We start from the raw sequence: 23,222 nt of genomic DNA on the forward strand, positions 1-23,222 counted from the left end.
GGGATCTATATTGGGACCAATTCATTTCAAAATGTTCATAAATGATCTGGAATTAGAAGTGAGCAGTGAAATGGCCATGTCTGACAATGACACCAAATTATTTAAGGTGGTTAAAACAAAAAGGGATTGTGAGGAGCTCCAAAATGATATCTCCAAGCTGGGACAGTGGGCATTAGGACTGTGCAATATTCAGCTTCAAAAATTCAAAGCACATAGGCCACTAATGCAATGCCCTGGGTCAGATTTGCTGTGATTCCTCAGGATTTGAATCAATGTGGGATGTGCTCTCTCTGAAGCTTGAAGCTGAAAACCACTGATGCAGACCATCTCAAAAACAGGCATGTGTAACCCTTCCATAATCATGGCAAGACCTGCAAATTCCACTTACCAGTACACATGTGTGAAGGTGACCATCCATTCCTTGTGCATTCAGCAATCTTTAGTCCACCTTCTCCTTGAACACTGTCACATTCAATGAGAATTATATCTCCACCATGATATACATTTCTTTGAGGTCTGAAAGTACCATTCGCCACTTTTGGGGGGTTGCATGTAATTTCTAGGATGATTGAGACAAACATGTGACACGCAGAAATAGAAAAGCACTCAGATTGTGGGTACTGCCTTCTCTTTGCATAGGAAGTGGGGGGAAATAATTCTATTTACATAGCACCATAAGTATGCAGTGGACTTCACAGAATAACATCAGCACACACAAAAATGGACAAATATTTCAATCTATGTTCCAAGAGGCAGGAGGGAAGGGAAGTCAAAGTTCACGATTTCACAGATAAAGGGGGAAAATGAGAGAAGCAAAAACATAACACGGGAAGAATGAGAGGAAGTGCATAAATATGGCTATTGTTTTATCAAGAGATGAAGATAGAGAATATAATCCATAATACCTCAAACCAAAGCAATGCACATTTAACCATTCATAAAATAAATAACTTTCTATAGTATCCTTTAAGAAGGATCCCTAATTAAGGCAGAAATCCCAAACTCTATCTATGGAGTGAGTTGCATTCAACATAATGGGACTTAATTCCTGTGATAACATATGTAGGATTACTTTGTATGTCATTGAACCAGTATGTACTTTCAAGTAATAAAAGCAAACATATAAACAGCAAACTCCATCTAGGCTTTCCCATCCCTTGGAGGCAGACTGAGTTGCTAGAATATTCCAATTCCCTTTCCGGTGGTGCAAAGTGAGCATGCTCCTAGCAGCTACCTGTAGAAATGGAGGAGGGGCTGCCTCATCCCAGGAATCAGGAGCTTCTATCCTGTTCTCCTAATCTGGACGGGAGGAGTACCTGACTCTCCTTGTGCCAGACAAGACCCTGGGGCTGTCTTGATGTCGTCTTCATCCTGCAATGGCTTCGAATCGACACTGCGTCAGTTATATGATGCAGCCACAGATTCAGAACCACCAAGATTCAGCAAAGAGGAAAAGATCTGCAGCTGAAAAGTCAGGGATTTACCCTGACTTTTCCAGCCAGAGCAAAGCCAGCCTGGCTCTTTTGCTGGTCTGCCCTCACTCTGGAGCTGAACTGGGGGCTTTCCCGGGTGAAAGGCAACCCCCTCTTGGCCGCCATCTGCCCAAGCCTTTTCTCCACCTCCTGGTTGCAGAGGCCAACCCTTTGCACAGGATCTCCTCCTCCACCACCACCTCCTGCAGAGTCAGCCATGCCAGCTGGGACTTCCCTTACCCAGCTTCACTTTTGGGGGTGTTCCCCCACCTTTTCCTGGATCCACATTAATATAGAAATAGGCTTTCCGGTGCTGGGCATACCCAAGCAGAGGACAGGGGGCATGCCTGGCCCTGGAAACCCCGTGCATTTGCTGCAGCTTTGAGATTAGCTGTCGCCACCCCACAGCAACAAAAGTGCAGGGTTTGGGCTCATTGTGACAGCAACCCACCCCATACAGACAGCCCCCTTTCTCTATCCTCCCAATTCAGAGGCAGGAAAAACGGGGAAAGGCAAGTGATGACATCAGCGGGTGAGGACACACCCACTGACATCAGCAGCACGGCCATACCCACTGATGTCATCTGGTCTGTGGAGGGCTCAATGGGGCAAAATAGGCTCCCTTCCATTGCCCTATCCTATACCAGTAAATGCAGGTATAGTTCTGTTCCTTTGGGGGGGCATGATCATATTTTTTTATATACTCTGTACAGCACCATGTACATTGATGGTGCTATATAAATAATAATAATAATAATAATAATAATAATAATAATAATAATTTATTTATTTTTATAAATTTTTATTTTTTCCTACAATACTTAAACATAAACATTTACATTATCACAAAAAGAAAAAAAACATAACATACTACATAATATTGAAATGTTGAATACATAATATCTTATCTAAATAACATAATCAAATTTAACATACAAGTGCACCCCCCACCTCGGGATCTCATTCCGGATTCCAGAATCTCATACTTTCTACTGCTGGTGGTTTCCCACTTACTTTAGAAAACACAAATATTAGGAACTGTTTCCAAATTCCTTCAAAATCATTTGATTTAGCTATACCTCTTCTCCATTTAATATTACATGTCAATTTATCATTAATAGCTATATCCCATACTTCTTTATACCATTCTTCAATAGAATTCCCCTTGAATCTTCCAGTTCCTAGCTACAATCAATCTTGCTGCAGTCAGCAAATTCGTTATCAATTCCTTGATTTCCTTTTTACATTTAAAATCTTCAAATAGTGACAGTAATGCAACTTTTGGTGTTCGTTCTATCTTCATTTCCACAATTTCTTCAATCTCCAAAAACACCATCTTCCAAAATTTTTGAACATAGTTGCATTCCCACCACATATGTAAATACGTTCCTTTACCCCCACATCCTCTCCAACAGTTTGCTGATTGCTGATTATTTATCTTCGGGCCTTGTTAGACCTGCCGGCTTACGCCGGCAGGGAGGCGGGGCCGAGGCGTGCTAACATTAGCGTGCCTCCCCCAGGCTACCAAACGGCGGACGCATAGGGACGTCGCGTCCCTGCGGCGTCCGCCATTTTTTAATTTTATTTTAAAGGGGCCGGGTGCGGCCCGAAGACGGCGGATAAGGTAAGTGTTTTTTTTATTGTTTTTTTACGGGGGGGGCTAAGGCTGGGAGGGTGGGTGACAGAATGGGCGGCACGGGGGGAGGGCGGGTGCGATCGCCCGGGCAATGCCGCCCCATGCCAGGCATTGCCTGGGCTTGGGCAGCGCGTGGCGCGATCGCACCCGCCCTCCCCCCGTGCCACCCACCCTGCCACCCACCCTCCCAGCCTTCGCCCCCCCGCCGATGGGCACAGCGCTCCTATGGGCGCTGTGCCAGGCAGGTCCGCAGCTTTTTGCGGCTCCTCGCGAGTAAGCGAGGAGCCGCGAAAAGCTGCGCAAGTCCCTAGACTTTCCCCAGCTCCGGCCTGAGGCCGGAGCTGGGGAAAAGGCGCGCCATAAGCGAATTCGCTTATGGCGCGTTGGAGGAGGCCTCAGCGCGGCCTGTCTCCGGATTCCCCTGTGCATCATCTGGACGCACAGCAGGGAAGCCGGGACAGAAGGCGCGCTAAGGCCTCGTCTAGGAAGGCCCTTATTCAATCTAACCGGAGTTAGGTACCACCTCCATATAATTTTAAAATAATTCTCTTTTATTCTTACTGACATTTTTCTCAACGCTCTTTGTTTCCATAGTCCCTCCCAGCCCTGTTGTCCTATTTGTACATTCAAATCTGTCTCCCAAACCATTTTGCCTGAATTATCCATCAACCCTTTCTCCACCAGTATTCTATATATTTCACTCATCAACCCTTTTAACACAGTTCTTTTCTCCCTATCATTTTCTTTCTTAACTATTAATTCCTCAAACTTGGTCAATTCTCTACAATCTCCGTTATCTCTTACCCACTTTTTAGTCCACTGTTCTAATTGCTAATAATTTAACCAAGTTAATTTTTTATCTTTAAGGACCTCTTCCATATCCTCTCTTGTATTCATTCCTCTTAACCATTCCCTTAATTTCATTTTATTTTTTTCTATTAAAACTTTACTTAATCTACTCTTTAATTCCTCCGGGAAATTCTTTAACATTATTACCAGTGACAAAGGGGAGCTGCTCGGAAGCAGCTCCCCTTTATATTTACTCCAAATTTCCCAGTGAGACCTCAAAAGCGGGTTATCTATACTTTCTACCCATTTTTTTCCCTTCCCTAAAAAATACATTTTCCAAATTAATCTCTATATTACTTGTAGTTTTATCCTCCATCCAATCTAATTCTCCTATTCCTGTAATTGCCTCCACAATATGTCTTAATCTGTTAGCTACATAATATAGTTTAATATTTGGGAGACCCAATCCTCCCTTTTTTTGACTTAAATACCATTTACTTTATTTACCCTCGCTTTCTTATCACCATTACAATAATTATTTATAATACTTTGCCAACTTTTTATCTCTAATTCTGAAATTTTTATTGGTAGCATCCTAAACACAAAATTAATCTTTGCTAAAATCTTCATTTTTATTAATGCTATTCTTCCAAACCAGGATAAATTTAATTTTATATTTTTCCAATTTTTCTAAAATTTCTTTTTTTAACACATTTAAATTCTCTTTCTCTAAACTCTCTAACTTCTGCATAATTTTTATTCCCAAATATTTAATCTGATTCTTAACTCTCATTTCTCTTCCCTTTTCTTCCCAATCCTTCTCTTCCTTTTTAGTATAATTAAACAGCATTATTTCTGATTTGGACCAGTTTATTCTTAACCCAGTAATATCCTCAAATTCTCTCAATTGCTGTTTAATTCTCCCCATCTTTTCTATTGGATTTTTAATAGTCAGCAACGTGTCATCTGCAAACATATTCAATTTAATTTTTTTCATACTACCTATTCCTTCAATATCCTCATCTTCTCTTATTGCATTCGCCAATAATTCCATTACCATTACAAACAGGACCGGCGAGAGTGGACATCCTTGCCTTGTCCCTCTGGCTAGTCGTATCTTATCCGTCACACCATCATTCACTACCACTACAGCTGTATTTTGAGAGTACAACTGTTCTATTATAGCTTTAAATTTATTTCCAAATCCCATTTTATTTAACACCATCTTTAAAGCTTGCCAGCTCAAACAGTCAAAAGCCTTAAAAATATCCAATGCCAAAATTCCAGCTTTAACCTTAGACTTATTTATCACCTGTATTACATTTAAAACACTTCCCACCGCCTGCTACAAATCCACATTGATCCTCCCCTATGTATTCATCTATAACTTTGTTCAACCGCCTTGCTAAAATAGTTGAAAAAATCTTAGCATCTTGGTTTATTAATGAAATAGGTCTATATGAATCAGGGACAGTCAAATCTTTGTCTGATTTTTGGTATTAAAATTATTAATGAATGTTCCCATGATTCTAGTGTTCTTTCTCCTTCCAATATGGAGTTGTACAGCTTCAATAATTTCGGTACTAAAAAAGTCTTAAAAACTAGGGATGTGCTCTGCTCCGATTAGGAGCGTAGAAGCAGTAGCGGATTGGCCTGCTCCGCCTTACCCAGAGGCGGAGTAGGAGCGGACCGCGGACCCCCTAGAAGCAAGGCGAAGAGAAGCGACCATTTTTCGGAGCTCCGAGTTCAGGTGGAGCGCTCCGGTCGCCATCTTGAAAACATTTCGCCATAGGATTGCATTGCGGCAAATAATCGCGCATAACTACGTTGTTTTTGAAGCTATCATTCTGGAAATTCTTGTGCACAGAGAGTCGTGGATGGGGGTCATTTTGAGACCACTCTCAACTTTCTCCATCGTACGGGTTGCGGGCTATATTTTTGTGAAAATCGGGTCAACCGCGCGGCTCAAACGGCGTTTTCGGCTTTTCGCCCATAGGATTGCATTGAGGGAAAGAATCGGGGATAACTGGGGGGGGTTTAAGCTATCGTTCTGGAAATTCTTGTGCACAGAGAGTCGTGGATGGGGGTCATTTTGAGACCACTCTCAACTTTCTGCATCGTACGGGTTGCGGGCTAGACGTTTTTAAAAAATCGGCGGGAAAATACCTTTTTCAAAGGGCTGAGGGGCAGAGTCAGCTCCCGGTCATGATGATCCCAAAGTTGGAGGAGGGCATAGGCAAAACAGGTAACTTGGGATTCTGGGAAACTTCTCTTTCTTCATCTGAACGGGCTTTTCCCCGTGTTTTTTAACACAGCAGCCCCACCAAATGCACAAACACAACCTGAAATCATATACTAAGCCAAGAATAAGAGATAGAAACACAGCACTGCTCCCCACCCTAACCTTGGGGAACAACTGAATCGATGTGGTGCAAGGGGATGAGCTCCCCTAGGGCATCTCATCGTGGACGTGCCCCCACTCTCTCCTGCACTGGAAGGCCATTAGAGCCTTCCAAAGAGAGTAAAACGGTGGAGCAATGCCTATCATGAGTTGAAGTGAATGGTCACTTTTCAGTGGTGGAGCAATGCCTGTTCTGAGTCGAAGTGAGCGTTTTACTTCTTCTCAGAGCTGTGGCTGTCAGTGTCTTGAACTGGCAGCTACTTCCCCCTCCCCCGGGCACGTCCCCCTATTGCTGGTAAAAGACAGATATAGCCTTTTAAAAAAAGTTCTTCTTGTTGTTTATTGAGCAACACTGCTGCTTTTAATTCCACCCCTCCTTCGTTTATTTATTTATTTCCATTTTATATGCATTACTGGCTTATCCTTGACTCACTTCCTTATGCCCCCAGAAATGCCAGCTGCATGCCTGCCTGCCTTCCCTCCCTCCTCCCCTGCCCACCTCGCAGGGATGTTGTGTGTGGGGTGCCCAATTTTCAAAAATTCGCCAAAAATCAGGGGATGATGGGATTGCTTTGAAACTTGGCATGCGTGTGTATATCCCCATGAGGTGTCATGGTGCCAAACATGAGGTTTCTAACTTGAACAGAAAAAAAGTTGTATAATTTTTTAGCTTTCAATGCAAGCCTATGGGGGGGGGAAACGGAGCTCCGGATCCGGATCCGGAGCTCCGGGCGGAGCGGAGCGGAAGTGGGTGGAGCGGGGGCGGAGCGGCCCGATCCGGAAAATGGCGGATCTGCAAGTGAAGCGGAGCGGGGGGTCTGTGCACACCCCTATTAAAAACCTTATAATATTCTGAGCCTAAACCATTTACCCCCAGTGATTTACCCACTTTCAAATTCTCAATTACTTCTTCTACTTCTCTTTGCGTTATTACCTTCTCCATTAACTCTTTATGTTCTATTTTTATTCCCTTCTTTATATACTTTTCTATATATGCTTCCAACTTCTGTTTTTGAGTGTCCTTACCCTTATACAATTCTTGATAAAATTCTTGGAAATTTTTTTTTTTACCCTTCATTATATGACAATAATTCCCTTGTTTATCCTTCAATATTCCTATCCCATTCCTGGCTTTTTCCTTTTGTGTGAGTCTGGCAAGCAATCTAGAGTTTCTATCACTGTTTTCAAAATACTCCCTTTTCATATATATTAAATTTTTCTGAACTTCCTCTAAATTTAAATTTTCTAATTGCTTTTTCTTTGTTTGTATTTCTATTAATTTATATTTATTTTTAAATTGCCAATAATCTTTCTCCAATTTCTTAATCTCTTCCTCCAATTTTTCCTGCTCTGCTATTTGTTGCCTCCTTAAATTACACATTTCTCTAATACATATCCCTCTTGTTACTGCCTTCATGGTATCCCAAACTACTGCCCTTGACGTTCCTCCCTTCTCATTAATTTCCCAAGTCTCTGTCAGTTCTCTTTGCATTTTTTCTTTATTGTACTTCAAAAGTTTTGTGTTTAATTTCCACCTAAACGCTTCTTTATAATTCTTTTTAACTGTGAACTCTAAACTTAGCAATGCATGGTCTGTTACCTTTATTACCCCCATTTCCATTTTACATACCTTACTTGCAAACTCTTTTGAAACCAATATATAATCTATTCTAGAGTATGTATGATGAACTGAGGAGTAGTAAGAGAAGCCCGGGTTCGACCCATTCAGTAAACGCCAGCAATCTACATAATCTTTTTCTTTTACTAGTTTATTCACTATAGTAATATTATTTCTCTTTTCTGCATTAGTGGGGTTTGACCTATCCACTCTATTATCCATTACCATATTAAAATCCCCAGCTAAAATAAGATGCCCCTCCCTAAACTCCTCTATTTCTTTAAATAATTCCATAAAAAACTCTCTATGTCTCTCATTGGGGGCATAAACATTAACTAATGTATATGATTCATTTTCAATTTGTCCCTTTATCATAAGATATCTACCATTATCATCCTTTTTTATAGTTTTTAATATAAATCCACTTTTTTAAAAAATCAAAATTGCCACTCCATTTTTTTTTGATGTCCCCAATGACTTTTCATAATAGACTGACCACTTTGTCCGTATTTCATTTACACCGTCAAGTTTTTGGTGTGTTTCTTGCATCATAATAATATCAGATCTTTCTTTATTTAATATTTGTTCTATTCTCCTCCTTTTCATGACTGCCCCCAGACCTTTAACATTAAGCGTTGATACTTTAATTTTTTTATCCATATTTACCCTTTTGATTCTTCTTCCGATCCCGTGTGCTCTGCATCTCATAAACATAAACAACAAAAAACACAAACCCTAAACCCCCCTTCAACTCCCTCCCTCCCACCCTATTAAACCCCCCCAATCTCCCATCCCCCCCACCTCCTTCCCCCCCATATCCCCGTAAGTCTACCACTCCGGCCATTAACTACCTTAAGGGAGGGGGGAGGCGGAGCTCCGCCTGAGCAGCAAGATATCTATACTTAACAGCTTTTATGTATTATTATCTCATAACCATTCAACATTTTACCCCATCCCAGACGCCCCCGCTTCAGCTCCGTTTCCAGCTTCAGCTCCAAGACTTGCTTCCTTAGATAAACCCAGACTCTTCAGCAACTCCTTGCCTTGATCCAAAGAGGTTACTCTGTATTGATTCCCACCATATGAAAACTTTAAGAAAACAGGGTAACCCCAAGCATATTTTATTGCGCTTCTTGTTAACATTTCAGTTATTTGCTTAACGCTGCGTCTCCATTGGAGTGTTTGCTGACAAAGATCGTTGAATACTTGCACTGCTTTGCCTTTATATTTTATCATAGCCATGGACCTCAATTTCTTCATCACTTGCTCCTTTTTGTAATAACTGCCAAATTTCACAAGAATGTCCTTGGTTCCTCTGTAATTTGCTCCTCCCACTCTGTGGATCCTTTCCAGGTCACAGTCTTTTATATCCAGATCAGGCATCATATCATTGAACCATTTCAGAATTATTTTTCTCAAATCCACTGCTGGTTCTTCAACAAAGTGTTTAATTCGTACGTTGGAACGTCGGTCCTGATCTTGCAATTGGATCAGCTTTAATTCTTGATCTTGGAACTTCACCTCACAGCCTTTTTCAAAGACATCCTGCCTTTTCTCCACTAATTTTACTTCAGCATCTAGCATCTTTATAGCTCTGTCATTCAGAGCGATCTTGTCTGCGAGCACCCCCATCCTCTTATCTGCCTTCTTAGCATTTTCATCCATCTTCTTACTCAGTGTTGCTGTACTGTCCAAAATCAGCCTCTTCAGATCTTCCATTGTAGTTGAAGTTGGCACCGTGCCAAGTTTCTCCGCCATCTTGACAGAACTGTCACTCTCGCTTCCACTTCCACTACTTTGTGTAACTTCTTCTGTAGACAGTTTCTCAAGACGGGCCAAATTATGATTAGAGGGGCATTTTGTAGCCTTCCCAGGGTTTTTTTTTTTTTTTTTTTTTTTTTGATTTTCTAACATTCGGCATGGATCTATTTTTGACTCTCACTTAATGTCCCATATACAATCCGCACCGTCTCTTTTTCTATGCAGATAAACACTTCCTCCTTCGATGCTTTTTAAAGGGTGAATTTACTGCCAATTAGACATTCTTCTCAGATAAGGAGTGTAATTCACCGTCTTTATCAGACTGGGAGAAAAAAGAGCTCTGACATTCACAAAGCCAGTTTCATTTTCATCGCTCCCCCCCCCCCCCGTTCCATCTGACTAATTTACAGCCAGAGACACCGGGCTGCTTTTCTCCCTCCTTATACTGATTCTGCTTCAAAAAACAAGATTTTCACCCTCACTTAAAAGTCATAGTCATTTCCCTTCATTTTCATTGACGACCCATGCCTTTTTGAATGAGATAATTAAGTTCTCAGATCCCCCCGTACGGGAGTCTCAAGGAGAAATCTTACCCATCCAGCTCCGCCCCCCGGGGCATGATCATATTATGCATACAGAAAAACATCCTACAGCTCCCAAGATGGCTGGCTGGGAAATACTGGGAGTTGTAAAACTTTTCTCTGTCAAAACATGCATAATATTGCACTCTTAGTAACCAATTTAGTATTTCTATTGGTATTATTTGGTTTATTTATTTATTTATTTATTACATTTTTATACCGCCCAATAGCCGAAGCTGTATCATATAAATAAGCTTTTTAGAAGATGTGTAAGATGTTTTAGATATTTGTACTACTACTGTTTTCTCTTTGGTTTAATTCTGTATCTGTTTTAAATATTTGTAGAATCTTACATTATTGTTACACTGTGGGTTCTTACATTAGATATCATTATGTTTTTATATTTTACATTTTCAAGCTCTGCTTTGTGAAATGTTCAGAGAACATCAGCTATTGGGGAGTACAGAAATGTAAAAAATAGTTATTCTCCTTATAATTGCTGAAAGTACTGCTACTTTTGTAGTTTTGTACTTAAACTACAAAAGTTAAGAACTAAGCAAAGTAGGTTCACATTCGCAACATAGTAGTTGTAATTATTTCACAACATTATAAAACATTCAGAGGCACATGGCAATTCTCAGCAAGATGGCAGTCAGTGACGTCTGGATTTTTCGGCATCTGATTGGAAGCCAAGTTTTAACATGTAATTTCACGTCATCTTCAGTTACCTTTGCATTCAGGATACACAATTGGTTTTCCATCACACTGGATTTCAATAGAAGATTGGGGAGAAGTTGCCGCAAGGGCGTATCCTGATTTACAGGTAAGCTCAACAGAATTGCCACGTTGTAGGTACGTATTCTGAGATCCACTTTCATCTGATCTCCCTTTTACCTCTATGTTTTGGCTTTCCATTTCAGCCAATGATAACGCACAGGGCTCTGAGGTGAAGTAAAAATATAGAATTCTGTTAACAAAGATAACAAATATCTAGATTCACCTATTGCTCTATTGAAGAAGTAAAATAACTTGGGAGGTTATATGCATCAGTCATGGGAACACAAGTCATATTGGCTTTAACTTCCAATTCGTTTTAAAAAGAGAAGAATATTAGTTTCTTGTAAAACTACAATTTCCAGGATTCTTTGGAGAAAGTCATAATCGTTAAAGTGTTTGATCTAGGAATTTAACTAATATACTAATAGTAAGCATTTATACAGGGTTTGTCAAGTATTCAAAGTACTTCGCCCCATTTCAAAAGTACTTAAAACTACTCTTACAAATGAGCGTCTGAGGCTGAGAGAAGAGTGGCTTGCAGAACTCCAACTAAAAGACGTATATTAGAAGCAAGTTATGAACTAGGAATTTCTGCCCCCCTATTTCACGTGCTTCACTATGGCCATAGCTAGACCTAAGGTTTATCCCAGGATCATCCCGGGTTCGTCCCTGCCTGAGCGCTGGATGCCCTGTGTGGCACTTAGATGAACAGGTTTGACCCCTGGACTATCCAGGGATAAACCTTAGGTCTAGCTATGGCCTTAGAGTACCTAAAAAGTCTCCTCTCAATCCCCTCAGTCATTCCCTTATATATCACTCCTCCCCCTCCCAAGACACTCTAACTCCACCCACTCAGGTCAACATTCTAAACACACCAGACTTACTAATGCTAGACATGCATTAGGGAACTGAATTATGGGGTGTAATGCCACAGGTACTGGTCCATGATAGGAGTGGAATGACTGAAAACCTCAACTGGAGCACTCCAGTTTTATTGAAGGTCTCACTAGCTATGGCCAGAGATTTTATAGCAGGCAAGATGTGGAGCAGCCCCAAATGAATCATATACAAAATAAACTGTTCTCTCTGTAATTAATGAAACCATCCCCTGTGCAAGTCAGAAGTTACAATCAAAAGGAAGCTATACATTTAGCTAAATTGTATTCTAAACTTAAGACACACAGGTTGTGTAACCACTACCTTTGCTCTTACCTAAGCAAATGGGTGCTTTTGTCCAGTTCCCATTGTCACAAAAAGAACTGTTATGTCCCTCCATGGCATAATATCTTTGGCATTGGAATTCCACTGAAGAACCAGATGCGTACTGCTTCTGAGATAAGGTAATAATATCTCCATTCTGAATAATGGGTGGACGGCTACAGTTTTTCCCTCTTTCTGGTAAATAATAAAGTAATACGAATGATGGCTTTGTTTCTATCATCAAAGCTTTGTTATTCTGCATAAACATTGCTAGACTGGTGTCGTACAACAAATGAGAAGCTCAAATGTGGTATAATGGGCCTTAGTCAGAGGTGAACATGGACATCTTAATCCTTACATCAATCAAACCAGGCCACTTTGAACTAGCTAAGCTCATAAATAGTTATATATGGCTAAAGGAGGCTCTACTTTGACTTTTTATCAGATAATTTCCTCATGCTTCTCTTATTATAAGGTATGTGTGTGTATGTTTGTGTGCAGATATGATTGCTGTTTATTAATTAGGGATGTGCTCCGCTTCTAATCGGACCGGAGAAGCAGTAGCGGAGCGGGGGGCTTCACCTGCCCTTAAGGCGGAGGCGAAGAGGATTGGGGGGCCGGCAGAGCGTGGCGAAGAGGATCGAGGTGAAGGCGGATCCTTCGCCTCGATCCAGAGCTCCGCCGGAAAGGTAAGTGGGGTTTACCGGGCCCTGCCGCTGTCGCTGTCGCCCATGCGGCGACAGCAGCAGGGCCCGGTAACGCCCCCCGCCCTCCTCTCCCTTACCTGTCTCCGTCCGCGGTCCGTCAGCGTCTCCAATTGAGCCCGTGGTTCCAGCAGGAAGTCTGGGCCGCACTTGCGGCCCAGACTTCCTGGTGGAACCACGGGCTCAATTGAAGACGGTGATGGACCGTGGACGGAGGCAGGTAAGGCCCCCCTCCCCCTTGGTCCCTTACTGGGCTCTACCGCCGTCGCCACATGGGCGGCGATGGCGGCAGGGCCCGGTAACACCCGCCCGCCCTCCTCTCCCTTACCTGCCTCCGTCCGCGGTCCGTCAGCGTCTCCAATTGAGCCCGTGGTTCCAGCAGGAAGTCTGGGCCGCACTTGCGGCCCAGACTTCCTGGTGGAACCACGGGCTCAATTGAAGACGGCGACGGACCACGGATGGAGGCAGGTAAGGCCCCCCTCCTCCTTACTGGGCTCTGCCGCCGTCGCCGCATGGGCGGCGATGGCGGCAGGGCCCGGTAACCCCCCCTATGGGGGGGACCGGAGCTCCGATCCGGATCCGGAGCTCCGAGCGGAGCGGGCACAGGCGGAGTGGGGGCGGGGCGGAGCGGGCCGATCCGAAAATGGCGGATCTTAAAGTGAAGCGGAGTGGGGGGTCCGTGCACACCCCTATTATTAATGTCTTCTACTTTAGATCTACTGTTCCAGCCCATATTAATATAACTGACTTTTACAAGTTATATTATTGTTATTTATTACTATCATTTACATACTGCCCTTTCTGCTAAAATTCACCAAGATGTCTCTTCATCCATCACCAGATCACAGAGAAAAAGGGTCATGCAGGGGTGGCTGAGAGGTGGGTTGCTAGGAGAGCCATTGCAGTGCTGTAGTACTGGAATATAGAGCAGCCAGTTTTGGTTTTTAACCAGTGTTGCCTCTTGCCTCTGTAGCCTGGCAATATAACCTGTGGTTCTGGATTCACATGTAATGACAATCCATAGTTAAAATAACCCAGAGTTTACAACCCATTAACATGCTATGGGTGTTTGTGGTTAGCAACCCATGGTTAACCTATATTTCTGGGTTCGCACAAAACAACAATCCAGCATTCATCAACCCACACTCTACCCATACTCTGGGTTGTCATTATGTGCACAGCTGAGGAAGAGAACCCTGGAAGCATTCGCTTTCAAACTGGAACATGGAGGGATTAGAGGCCCTTTGAATTTTTAAATCACCCTGGAGAAAGATTGTATCATTAACTGCATGTTTACCAGAAATACACAATGGCAAGTCCATGTGCCCATCAATACACTTTCTGACCGGAGGAGGAGTGAGCACATATCCATCTCTGCACAGAAATTCCAATATTTGGCCATTTTGAATGAACTGTGAACGTCTTCGGCCACCAGACAAAAGCAGATGTTTTCCATCCAGCTGTTGTTTCGAGATACCACAAGGTGCTAAAAAAGGTGGGAGGAGGCAGAAATCATTATTGGAGTGTCACATTCCCTTCCTTACACAGCTAACTAGCAAACAAAATTACCCATTGACAAAGCGCACCTGTCTTTTTTTTTGTGGGTTCATCAGGATTGCACAGAAATTTAAACCAAACACTTAAGAGATGGAAGGTTTTTATAAAATCTTTTTTTAATTCTCAAAGAATCAAACAATATACAAGATAAAGAATTTAAAATAACATATACAGAGACCTTAGTTCACTAGAAGTAGTGGTAACCAGCAAAAGCACATTTTAAAAACTTTCTAAGTATCCAAACGGAGCAAGTATTTTAATAGGGCTGTGCCCGGACCTCATGATCCACTCTGGATCCTGATCCACAACTTTTGGATCGGGTCCACTCTGCTTTGGGATGATCCGCCTCCGTTCCGCTCCATAGCGGATCCAGATTCGGATCCAGAGCTCCGCTTTCTTTCCATAGACTTGCATTGAAAATGTAAAATGCCTATAACTTTTTTAATTTTCAAGTTAGAAACATGAAAATGGCCACCAGGAGAGCTTCTAAATACATCCTTACTCATGCCAATTTTGAAGGAAATGGGATAATGCCCTGATTTTGGGGGGAAATTTAAAGTTAAACCTAAATCAGAATCTTCCTCTCAGGTTAACCACTGCAAAAATGAATACAGGGAACTTCAAGATAGAAAATTATTAAACTGGGTGAGCGTACAGCATATAGCTGGTCATGGGATAAACAAACAACTCAGACCTTGTGTTGCCATGCTTGGGTCACAATACTTCTAAAAACATTTCAAAGTGCTATAACGTGTTGGTTTTTCAAGATGCACACACACACACACACACACACACACACATACACACCTCAAACAGAGATGCCATTGAATAGACGATCCTTTCAGGGTCTGTCACAGTTCACAAACTCCAGGGTATGCCCAGGAGATAATTGTAATAACAATAATAATACTAATAATAATGACGATGATGATGAGCCTACATTGTTGCAGAGGATTCAGTGATCATGGCAGAAGCACATACAAAATGCAGCTGCCTTTCAGGACGAGGAAGGATGGACTAATGCAGGGGTTCTTAACCTGGGGTCCATGAACCTCCAAGGGGTCCACGGATGGGCTTCAGAGGGTCCGTGAAAGTCAAATAAAAATTTATATTCACTATATTAAGAGAATCACTGGAGTTGATTTTTTAAATTTAAAATGCTGTGTCTTTAAAAGAACTCAGCAGCCATTTTGAACTTAGCTCCCCCTCCATGTGCTCTCTCCTGCTTTCCCTGTTCCCTCCTGCCCAACATGCCTGGAGCCTTGGAGGGGGAGAAAGAGCGCAAATTCTTTGTCTGCTTGCTGGCTGGCTCTCTCTGTGTGTCTACTCAGAAGTAAGTACCATTCAGGGCAATGTCTCAATGTCTTCCTCCATTGAGGGGGGCCCTGGGAGGATTTCCTATCCCCCATCGGCTTGGATTGAGGGGAGGGAGGAACAGACGGACAGAGGAGACGGTGGAGTCACGGGGCTCATCTACACCAAGCAGGATATTCCACTATGAACACGGTATATAAAAGGCAGGAGCCACACCAAGCAGCATATAGCAGTAGGAAAGCGGTATATACTATGTCTCAATGGGCCCCAACAGTGGTCAGTGCACTTCAATACCTCCATAAAGCAGGAGTGTGGCTCCTGCCTTTTATATACCACTTTCATAGTGGAATATCCTGCTTGGTGTAGATGAGCCCACAGTTTTCAGCACTTGTTTCTATCAAAACGAAAAGTCGAAATCGATTGGATGTCAAAGATGACATGCGTGTTACCTTGTCAAAGACCACTCCACAGTTTCATCTTCTTATTCAAGCCAAACAACAACAACCTTCTCATTGAAATGAACTTTTGAGCAGAATTATTTATTATTTATTTATTTATTACATTTTTATACCGCCCAATAGCCGAAGCTCTCTGGTTAAAGTTTTGCTTTGTTTAATTAAAGTTTTGCTTTGTTTAATTTGCACATGATGATTGTATTTCATTTTTGTATGGAGTGGCCATTAATTTTTGCATGAAAAAGAGTGAGAAACATATTTTTTTGTTAAGCTTGTTCACTTTATTCATACTTTGTGTATGTCATACACTGTATGAGGCAATCAATTTTCAGTAAAATAAAGTATATTCATTGCATGCAAAGTTGTGTTTATGTAGGGTGACCATATGAAAAGGAGGACAGGGCTCCTGTATCTTTAACAGTTGCATAGAAAAGGGAATTTCAGCAGGTGAAATCCCTTCTTCATCACAACAGTTAAAGCTGCAGGAGCTATACTAGACTGACCAGATTTAAAAGAGGGCAGGGCACTTGCAGCTTTAGCTGTTGTGATGAAGAGAAAATATCACCAGATTCTCCATATATACAAATGACACCTACTGAAATTTCCTTTTCAATACAACTGTTAAAGATACAGGAGCCCTGTCCTCCTTTTCATATGGTCGCCTAAGTTTATGTGCTTATGTGCATTTTTCTAGGGAGAGGGTCCATAGTTTTCACCAGATTTTCAAAGGGGTCCGTGACTCAAAAAAGGTTAAGAACCACTGGACTAATGCCCTGAGTCAAAGCAAGACATGCACAAACCGGCCCTCTGAGGCTGGCACAGAGGAGGAATGGCAGCAGGCGCCTATGCCTCTGAAGCACTGGGAACAAGCATGCCATAGGCTTGTGGGGTTGACCCACACAGCCCATCTACATCTCCCTGGCACCAGGAGGGCAGAGAGGCAGGCAGACATGGTGAAGGAGGATACTGTGGTCAATGATATGAAAAGCCTCTGAGAAATTAAGAAGAAGTAACAGGTTCACACTCCTGCAGTCCAAACCTAGAACGGAACCCAGACTAGAATGTATCAAAGTAATCAGGAAAAGCCTGCAGTCTAAATGTATTAACTTGAATATAATTTGTGCTTATGCCAATCTGGCTAAACATTTCCTGGTGTCCTACGTTCATTAAGTACTTCATATATTAAAGCAATTCTATGAACATAAAAGGGAATAAAAAACAAAGGGCATGATCCCGCAAAATAATTAAGCTCTTTAAGATTTCAGTTGGAGAGTTAAAATGATTGTTTCTCACAGTAATTAATGGGGAACAGTACTGTCCTATACATATCTACTCAGAAAAAAGTTCCATTAAGTTCAGCTGGGACTTATCGCAGGTAGTGAGTACAGGATTGCAGCTTGAATGTGGTTGGGTTGTGTCAGTTCTCTTATTCATTCACCCAATAACTGTACACATTTGTGGTTTCCATCAAAAGAACAGAGGACCAGACAAAAACTGGCCTTAGGAATCATCATAGCTGCATCCCAGAGGCAGGATACGAAGGCAAATCCTCTCTCTCTCTCTCTCTCTCTCTCTCTCTCTCTCTCTAAGAACCAGATCTACACTCTAAGCAGGATACAGCACTATGAAAGTGGTATGAAAGCAATATATAAGAGGCAGGAGCCACACTACTGCTTTATAGCGGTATTGAAGTGCACGGACAACTGTTGGGGCCCATGACACATACCATATACTGCTTTTATTCTGCTTTCATAGTGCTATATCCTGCTTAGAGTAGATCTGGCCAATGTCTCTGTAGTTTCTCAATCAAATAAGTCTAATTCAGACTTACTTATCAAAAAAATGTGAATTATTCAGTTTTACTGTAATTTCTCAAGTATCAAAACTGCCCAGTTATACAAATCCATCAATGCAATTTAGGAAAATATATCACAATATGTGTTTTTAGTTCATTAAATCTGCACACATGGAGAAAACCTCTTTGCACGCAAACGTGTCCTACGAAGTCATACTGGGCACTCCACATTCTGATTTTCAGGTTTTAGTATTCAAAATAAACAGAATGTGACTTCTTACCTAAACATTTTGGTGGAGGTGACCACTGTTGTCCACTGCATATAATCCATTCAGACCCTTCGAAGGAATACCCAGGATTGCACTTGTACTGTACTCTGTCGCTTTCCCGATATTCAGCCTTCTCATCACTTAGAATTATTCCAAATTCAATATCAGGTGGTTCTTCACACACTGAAATCACATTTAGCATTTGCACCAACTCCTCCCTTGCATTTCAGAGAAGCACAATAAATAACTAAGGGTGGAATCCTAAACTCAAATGTTCCTTGTGGAGGGATGTTAGGATGAGGTGGAACACTCCAAACATCACCAGTTGTGCAAATCTGCTACCTCTGCTGAAAAGACAACCATGCAACTGCCCCACACATTGCAGAAAGCCTCCACCTCTGGATCCCTGAAATGCCACAAGCAGCGCAGGTCTGTTGCCGCCACTGAAAATATGCTGAATCCTAAATTCCCCTCATTTCATAGGGAGGACCACAAACATGGCAGAAATCTATACTACTACAGGGCCAAGTTTTAGCTCCTGCCCCAACCTGGAGAGCCAATGTGGTGTAGTGGTTAGAGTATTGGACTGGGATTAGGGAGACTGTGGTTCTAGTCTCCACTCTGTCATGAAGCTCACTGGGGCCTTAGCTAGACCTAAGATTTATCCCAGGATCGTCGGGGTCATCCCTGCCTGCTCCCAGGATCCCCTGTGTGTCATTTACATGAACAAGGATGACCCTGGGACGATCCCGGGATAAACATTAGGTCTAGCTAAGGCCATAGTGACATTGGGCCCCTCATTGACTCTCAGCCTTACCTACCCATCAGGACTGTCATGAGAATAAAATATAGAGGTGGAGAATTGTGTGAACTGCCTTGGATTCCTTGCAAGAGAAGGATAATAACAATAACAGCAATTACCTGTCCTCAGCACCACCTCTTACATGGACACTGCCAGTTTCACAGTGGCAGTGTTTCTTTTTGCTGATTTTAAAAACCTCCTGGGCCCTAAATAATTATGCCATGTAGTCACATCGTGTCATTGTGAGTGGATTTGGGGTTTCAAAACAGCAGCCAGCAAGAGAGTGGGGAGCCGTATCACTTCTACCACTTAGTTCAGTCTGTTTTGCCCCATTCTGGCTCCCCTCTGGAAACTGCCAAAATAACTCCCTGAATTTTGCCACCTGTAACTGTGGTAGCAAAGATGTGGGTGGGGGGAGAGATGCATTTTGTTTGAGTAGTAAGTATTTCTTCATAGCCCCAGCTCACTGATAACCATCTCTTTGACACACAAACATGCAGAATCCTTATACTCTGCCCTAGGTGTGATGCTCACTGCTACATATGCCAAATGAGCTCTGTACTGTGGCACTAATCCAACACTGGCATTACAAGGGAAGAAGAGCAGGATGTATAAAACACCCCCTTATCTGAAGGACAGCGAGAGGGAAGAAACTTCTCCCATTTGTTCTCTCATTAAGACAACGATTTGGGTAGCTGCAACACAATGGGCTCATCTACACCAAGCAGATATTCTCATATGAAAGCGGTATGAAAGTGGTATATAAAATGCAGGAGCCACACTACTACTTTATAGTGGTAGCTCATGACACATTCCAGATACTGCTTTCATACCACTTTCATAGTGTTATATCCTGCTTGGTGTAGTTGTGCCAATGGGCCCCAACAGTTGTCAGTGCACTTCAATATCACTATAAAGCAGTAGTGTGGCTCCTGCCTTTTATATACCGCTTTCATACCACTTCCATAGTGGAATATCTGCTTGGTGTAGATGAGCCCTAAATCTCTGTTCTGAGAAGATTGTGCTTTTGGGGGGGCATTTCCCACCATTTTGACCCCTCTCTGGGACTTTTTTCCTCGGTTATTCTTTTCCACAATGGGATTTTGTGTCACTTGCACTCAGGGTGGTGGTGGTGGTAGAGGAAGCACATAGTAGGAGAACTCCCGTCTCACTAGGCTTTGCTCTCTTTTTTTTTTAATCAATGGATATGTGGCATTGTGTTTTAAATAAATCAATTTAAAGGAGATATATATATATATATATATATATATATATATATATATATTTATTCAATTTTGAAATCTACTTATATAACCACACTGGGAATATTTTGTTTCAGAATGGAATGAAAGTATAACAATAAACTAGAAAACCCATGGAAAATGTCTGAACTTCTTTTCAAACAAAATTGCAATTCCGGGCAATTTTAAGGTGCAATCCTCTGCATGTTTAGGCAGAAAAAGTCTTAATATTTCCAAGACAGCCATGCTGGCTGGCAAAGATTGGGGATTACAAGATTTTATCTGTGCATTTACCAAGTCGTCAGATGAAGCATTCCACTATGAACAAGTATATTAATAACCTCAAATCCCCTAAATGACTTGTGTTGATTCCAACTCTGAGATAATCCTCAAAGAATCTATTACTACAATTTGGAAGAAAACCATGACTTTATAGAGAAAAATATGAAATGGAATGAATTCCTGTCTCTACAAACCCACTGGGGGAAAAAACTCTCTTTCTGTAATGAATACTGTAACAAGCATTTTCCCTGGTAACATTTTCCCCATTTCCCTTCGCAACTTACCACTTTGGGAAGTACAGCACTGCCATAGAAGGAATGGGACAATGAAGACCAGCCAACTCTTCATAGTACTTCCGGCAACGTACAATTGTTTTGTACCAAAGAACCTGCACTTTCAGCTCTGCAAATTCTCCAAAAACCCTTCTCCTTTGGTTTCCCCTCTAATCCAGTGTCGTTGTCTATTTGCTGCATTTATTTATTTATTTTTTATTGATGTGGCAACCTGACAAGAGGAAACATTACTGGAACAAGGCACATGAACTTTGTAACCCAAAGAGGAGTGATTGCAAAAGGTTTCTGGCTTTTCTGTTGCAATTCTGCAGCAATGGTAAAAACAATGTAGTGTTGCCAAGTGGACAGATAAAGGGGAAAATACCTTACTTACCAGGGCTGCTGACATTTGAACCAGACCTTTCAATTATCAATTAGGAGTGGTTTTTGTAGCAGACAACAAAACATACTATGATGACTTCAAAAGAATTAATTGTTAAAGAGAGAAGAGCAGGCTAACCTGTTTTTTGACTAGCCATTTAGCAAACTTACAAGCTCACTCTTGTGCCATTAAGGTCAACCTTCTGTGCTAAAGTTACAGTGATGGACTGGACAAAGTGATGGTAACTTTGCTTTGAGAGAAAGACCCTTTTCTTAAAATCATAAATCACAGTAGCATAGAGAGCACCATTAATCCCATTGATTCCATTTGGTTTAAGTGCTCCTAACTCTACTTATGGACTTCAAAGCTCTAAGTAGGCATCCATCTGCTTGTGTGTACGGGCTAAAGTGTGCAGGTGGATGTGGGTGGACATATAAGCCCCACCCACCCCATGTTCCTATGCACCTGGAGCACAGTTAGACCTTCACACTTTGAGCACAAAGGTCTGAGAGGGATCTGTAAACATGTTTGGGTGAATGCACTTACAGAATTCCCAAATTAACAAACTCTGCCTTATCAAGTTTTGCAATCATGGGTACTCTCTAATGCAGCCTTCCTCAACCTGGGGCGCTCCAGATGTGTTGGACTGCATCTCCCAGAATGCCCCAGCCAGTAGGAGTTGTAGTCCAACACATCTGGAGCGCCCCTGGTTGAGGATGGCTGCTCTAAGGCTTTTTTACAGAAGCCTTCTTCAGAGGACCCTAAAGTTCCTGACTAGAGTGTGATTCTTTGGTGTCTTCTACTTTGGGCAGTTATCTCTGAACAGTATTTTGGCTATACGGCAGCTGGAAACAAATTTTAAATTTTTGTTGAGAATTTAATGTGGAACACATGATACTGTTGTTCATGATAGTGTAGAGCCAGTGTGATGTAATGGTTAAAGTGTTAGACTGGAACTCTGGAGATCTGGGTTCTAATCCCCATTCAGCCATGAAGCTCACTTGGTGACTTTGGAACAGTTACTGCCTCTGAGGTTAATGTATCTCAAAGGGTTGGTGAGAGAATAAAATGGAGAGGAGGATCATGTAAGCTGCCTTGAGTTCCTCTGAGGAAAAAAGGTGGGATATAAAAGTAATGATGAATAGATACATAAATAAATGATGTGTATGCTCATTCTGCTATCATCCCTATTGGTATATTTTGCACAGTTTTGTTATATGGAAATTAAAAAAAACTGCTAGCAAAATTGGGATAAATCAAATGAGGGGGTATACCATAGAAATGGGTTTTCCCACACATCATGCTACTTTCAGCTCTATTAAGAATCAATGCGAGTTTCCAAATATGAGAATTCTGTTGAATATGAGAAGTGGCCAGAGACAAAACACTAACTGGTTGTTATCTGACACTTCAAATTAACTTTAAGGAGGCGCTCTGAACTATGAAGGTATAGCCCCTTTAAATAAATATTAGGGGTGTGCACGGACCCCCCGCTCCGCTTCACTTGCAGATCCGCCATTTTCCGGATCGGGCCGCTCCGCCCCGCCCCCGCTCCGCCCACTTCCGCTCCGCTCCGCCCGGAGCTCCGGATCCGGATCCGGAGCTCCGTTTCCCCCCCCCATAGGCTTGCATTGAAAGCTAAAAAATTATACAACTTTTTTTCTGTTCAAGTTAGAAACCTCATGTTTGGCACCATGACACCTCATGGGGATATACACACGCACGCCAAGTTTCAAAGCAATCCCATCATCCCCTGATTTTTGGGGAATTTTTGAAAATCGGGCACCCCACACACAACATCCCTGCGAGGTGGGCAGGGGAGGAGGGAGGGAAGGCAGGCAGGCATGCAGCTGGCATTTCTGGGGGCATAAGGAAGTGAGCCAAGGATAAGCCAGTAATGCATATAAAATGGAA

General features: G+C 42.1%; 1 protein-coding gene across 4 annotated transcripts in view; it reads right to left on the bottom strand.

The window, feature by feature from the left end:
- The window catches only part of LOC134404405 (complement factor H-related protein 3-like), a 37,089-nt gene extending 15,948 nt beyond the window's left edge, over positions 1 to 21,141 (bottom strand). Inside the window, exons 1-6 of one of the 4 annotated variants that reach the window (XM_063135102.1) lie at positions 20,939 to 21,132; positions 18,342 to 18,512; positions 14,237 to 14,425; positions 12,248 to 12,430; positions 10,987 to 11,199; positions 389 to 559 (exon numbers count right to left, since the gene is read on the bottom strand). In XM_063135102.1, coding sequence (XP_062991172.1) covers positions 389 to 559; positions 10,987 to 11,199; positions 12,248 to 12,430; positions 14,237 to 14,425; positions 18,342 to 18,512; positions 20,939 to 21,002 — 991 coding nt within the window. In that variant the 5' untranslated portion in view covers positions 21,003 to 21,132. Of the gene's footprint in view, positions 1 to 388; positions 560 to 10,986; positions 11,200 to 12,247; positions 12,431 to 14,236; positions 14,426 to 18,341; positions 18,513 to 20,938 lie in introns of all 4 variants that reach the window. The other 3 variants (XM_063135110.1, XM_063135094.1, XM_063135117.1) reach the window with 3 other exon arrangements.
- Positions 21,142 to 23,222: the final 2,081 nt, after the last annotated feature.

Source organism: Elgaria multicarinata, chromosome 1 (genome assembly GCF_023053635.1).
Source record: "Elgaria multicarinata webbii isolate HBS135686 ecotype San Diego chromosome 1, rElgMul1.1.pri, whole genome shotgun sequence".
NCBI classification, from domain to species: Eukaryota; Metazoa; Chordata; class Lepidosauria; order Squamata; family Anguidae; genus Elgaria; species Elgaria multicarinata.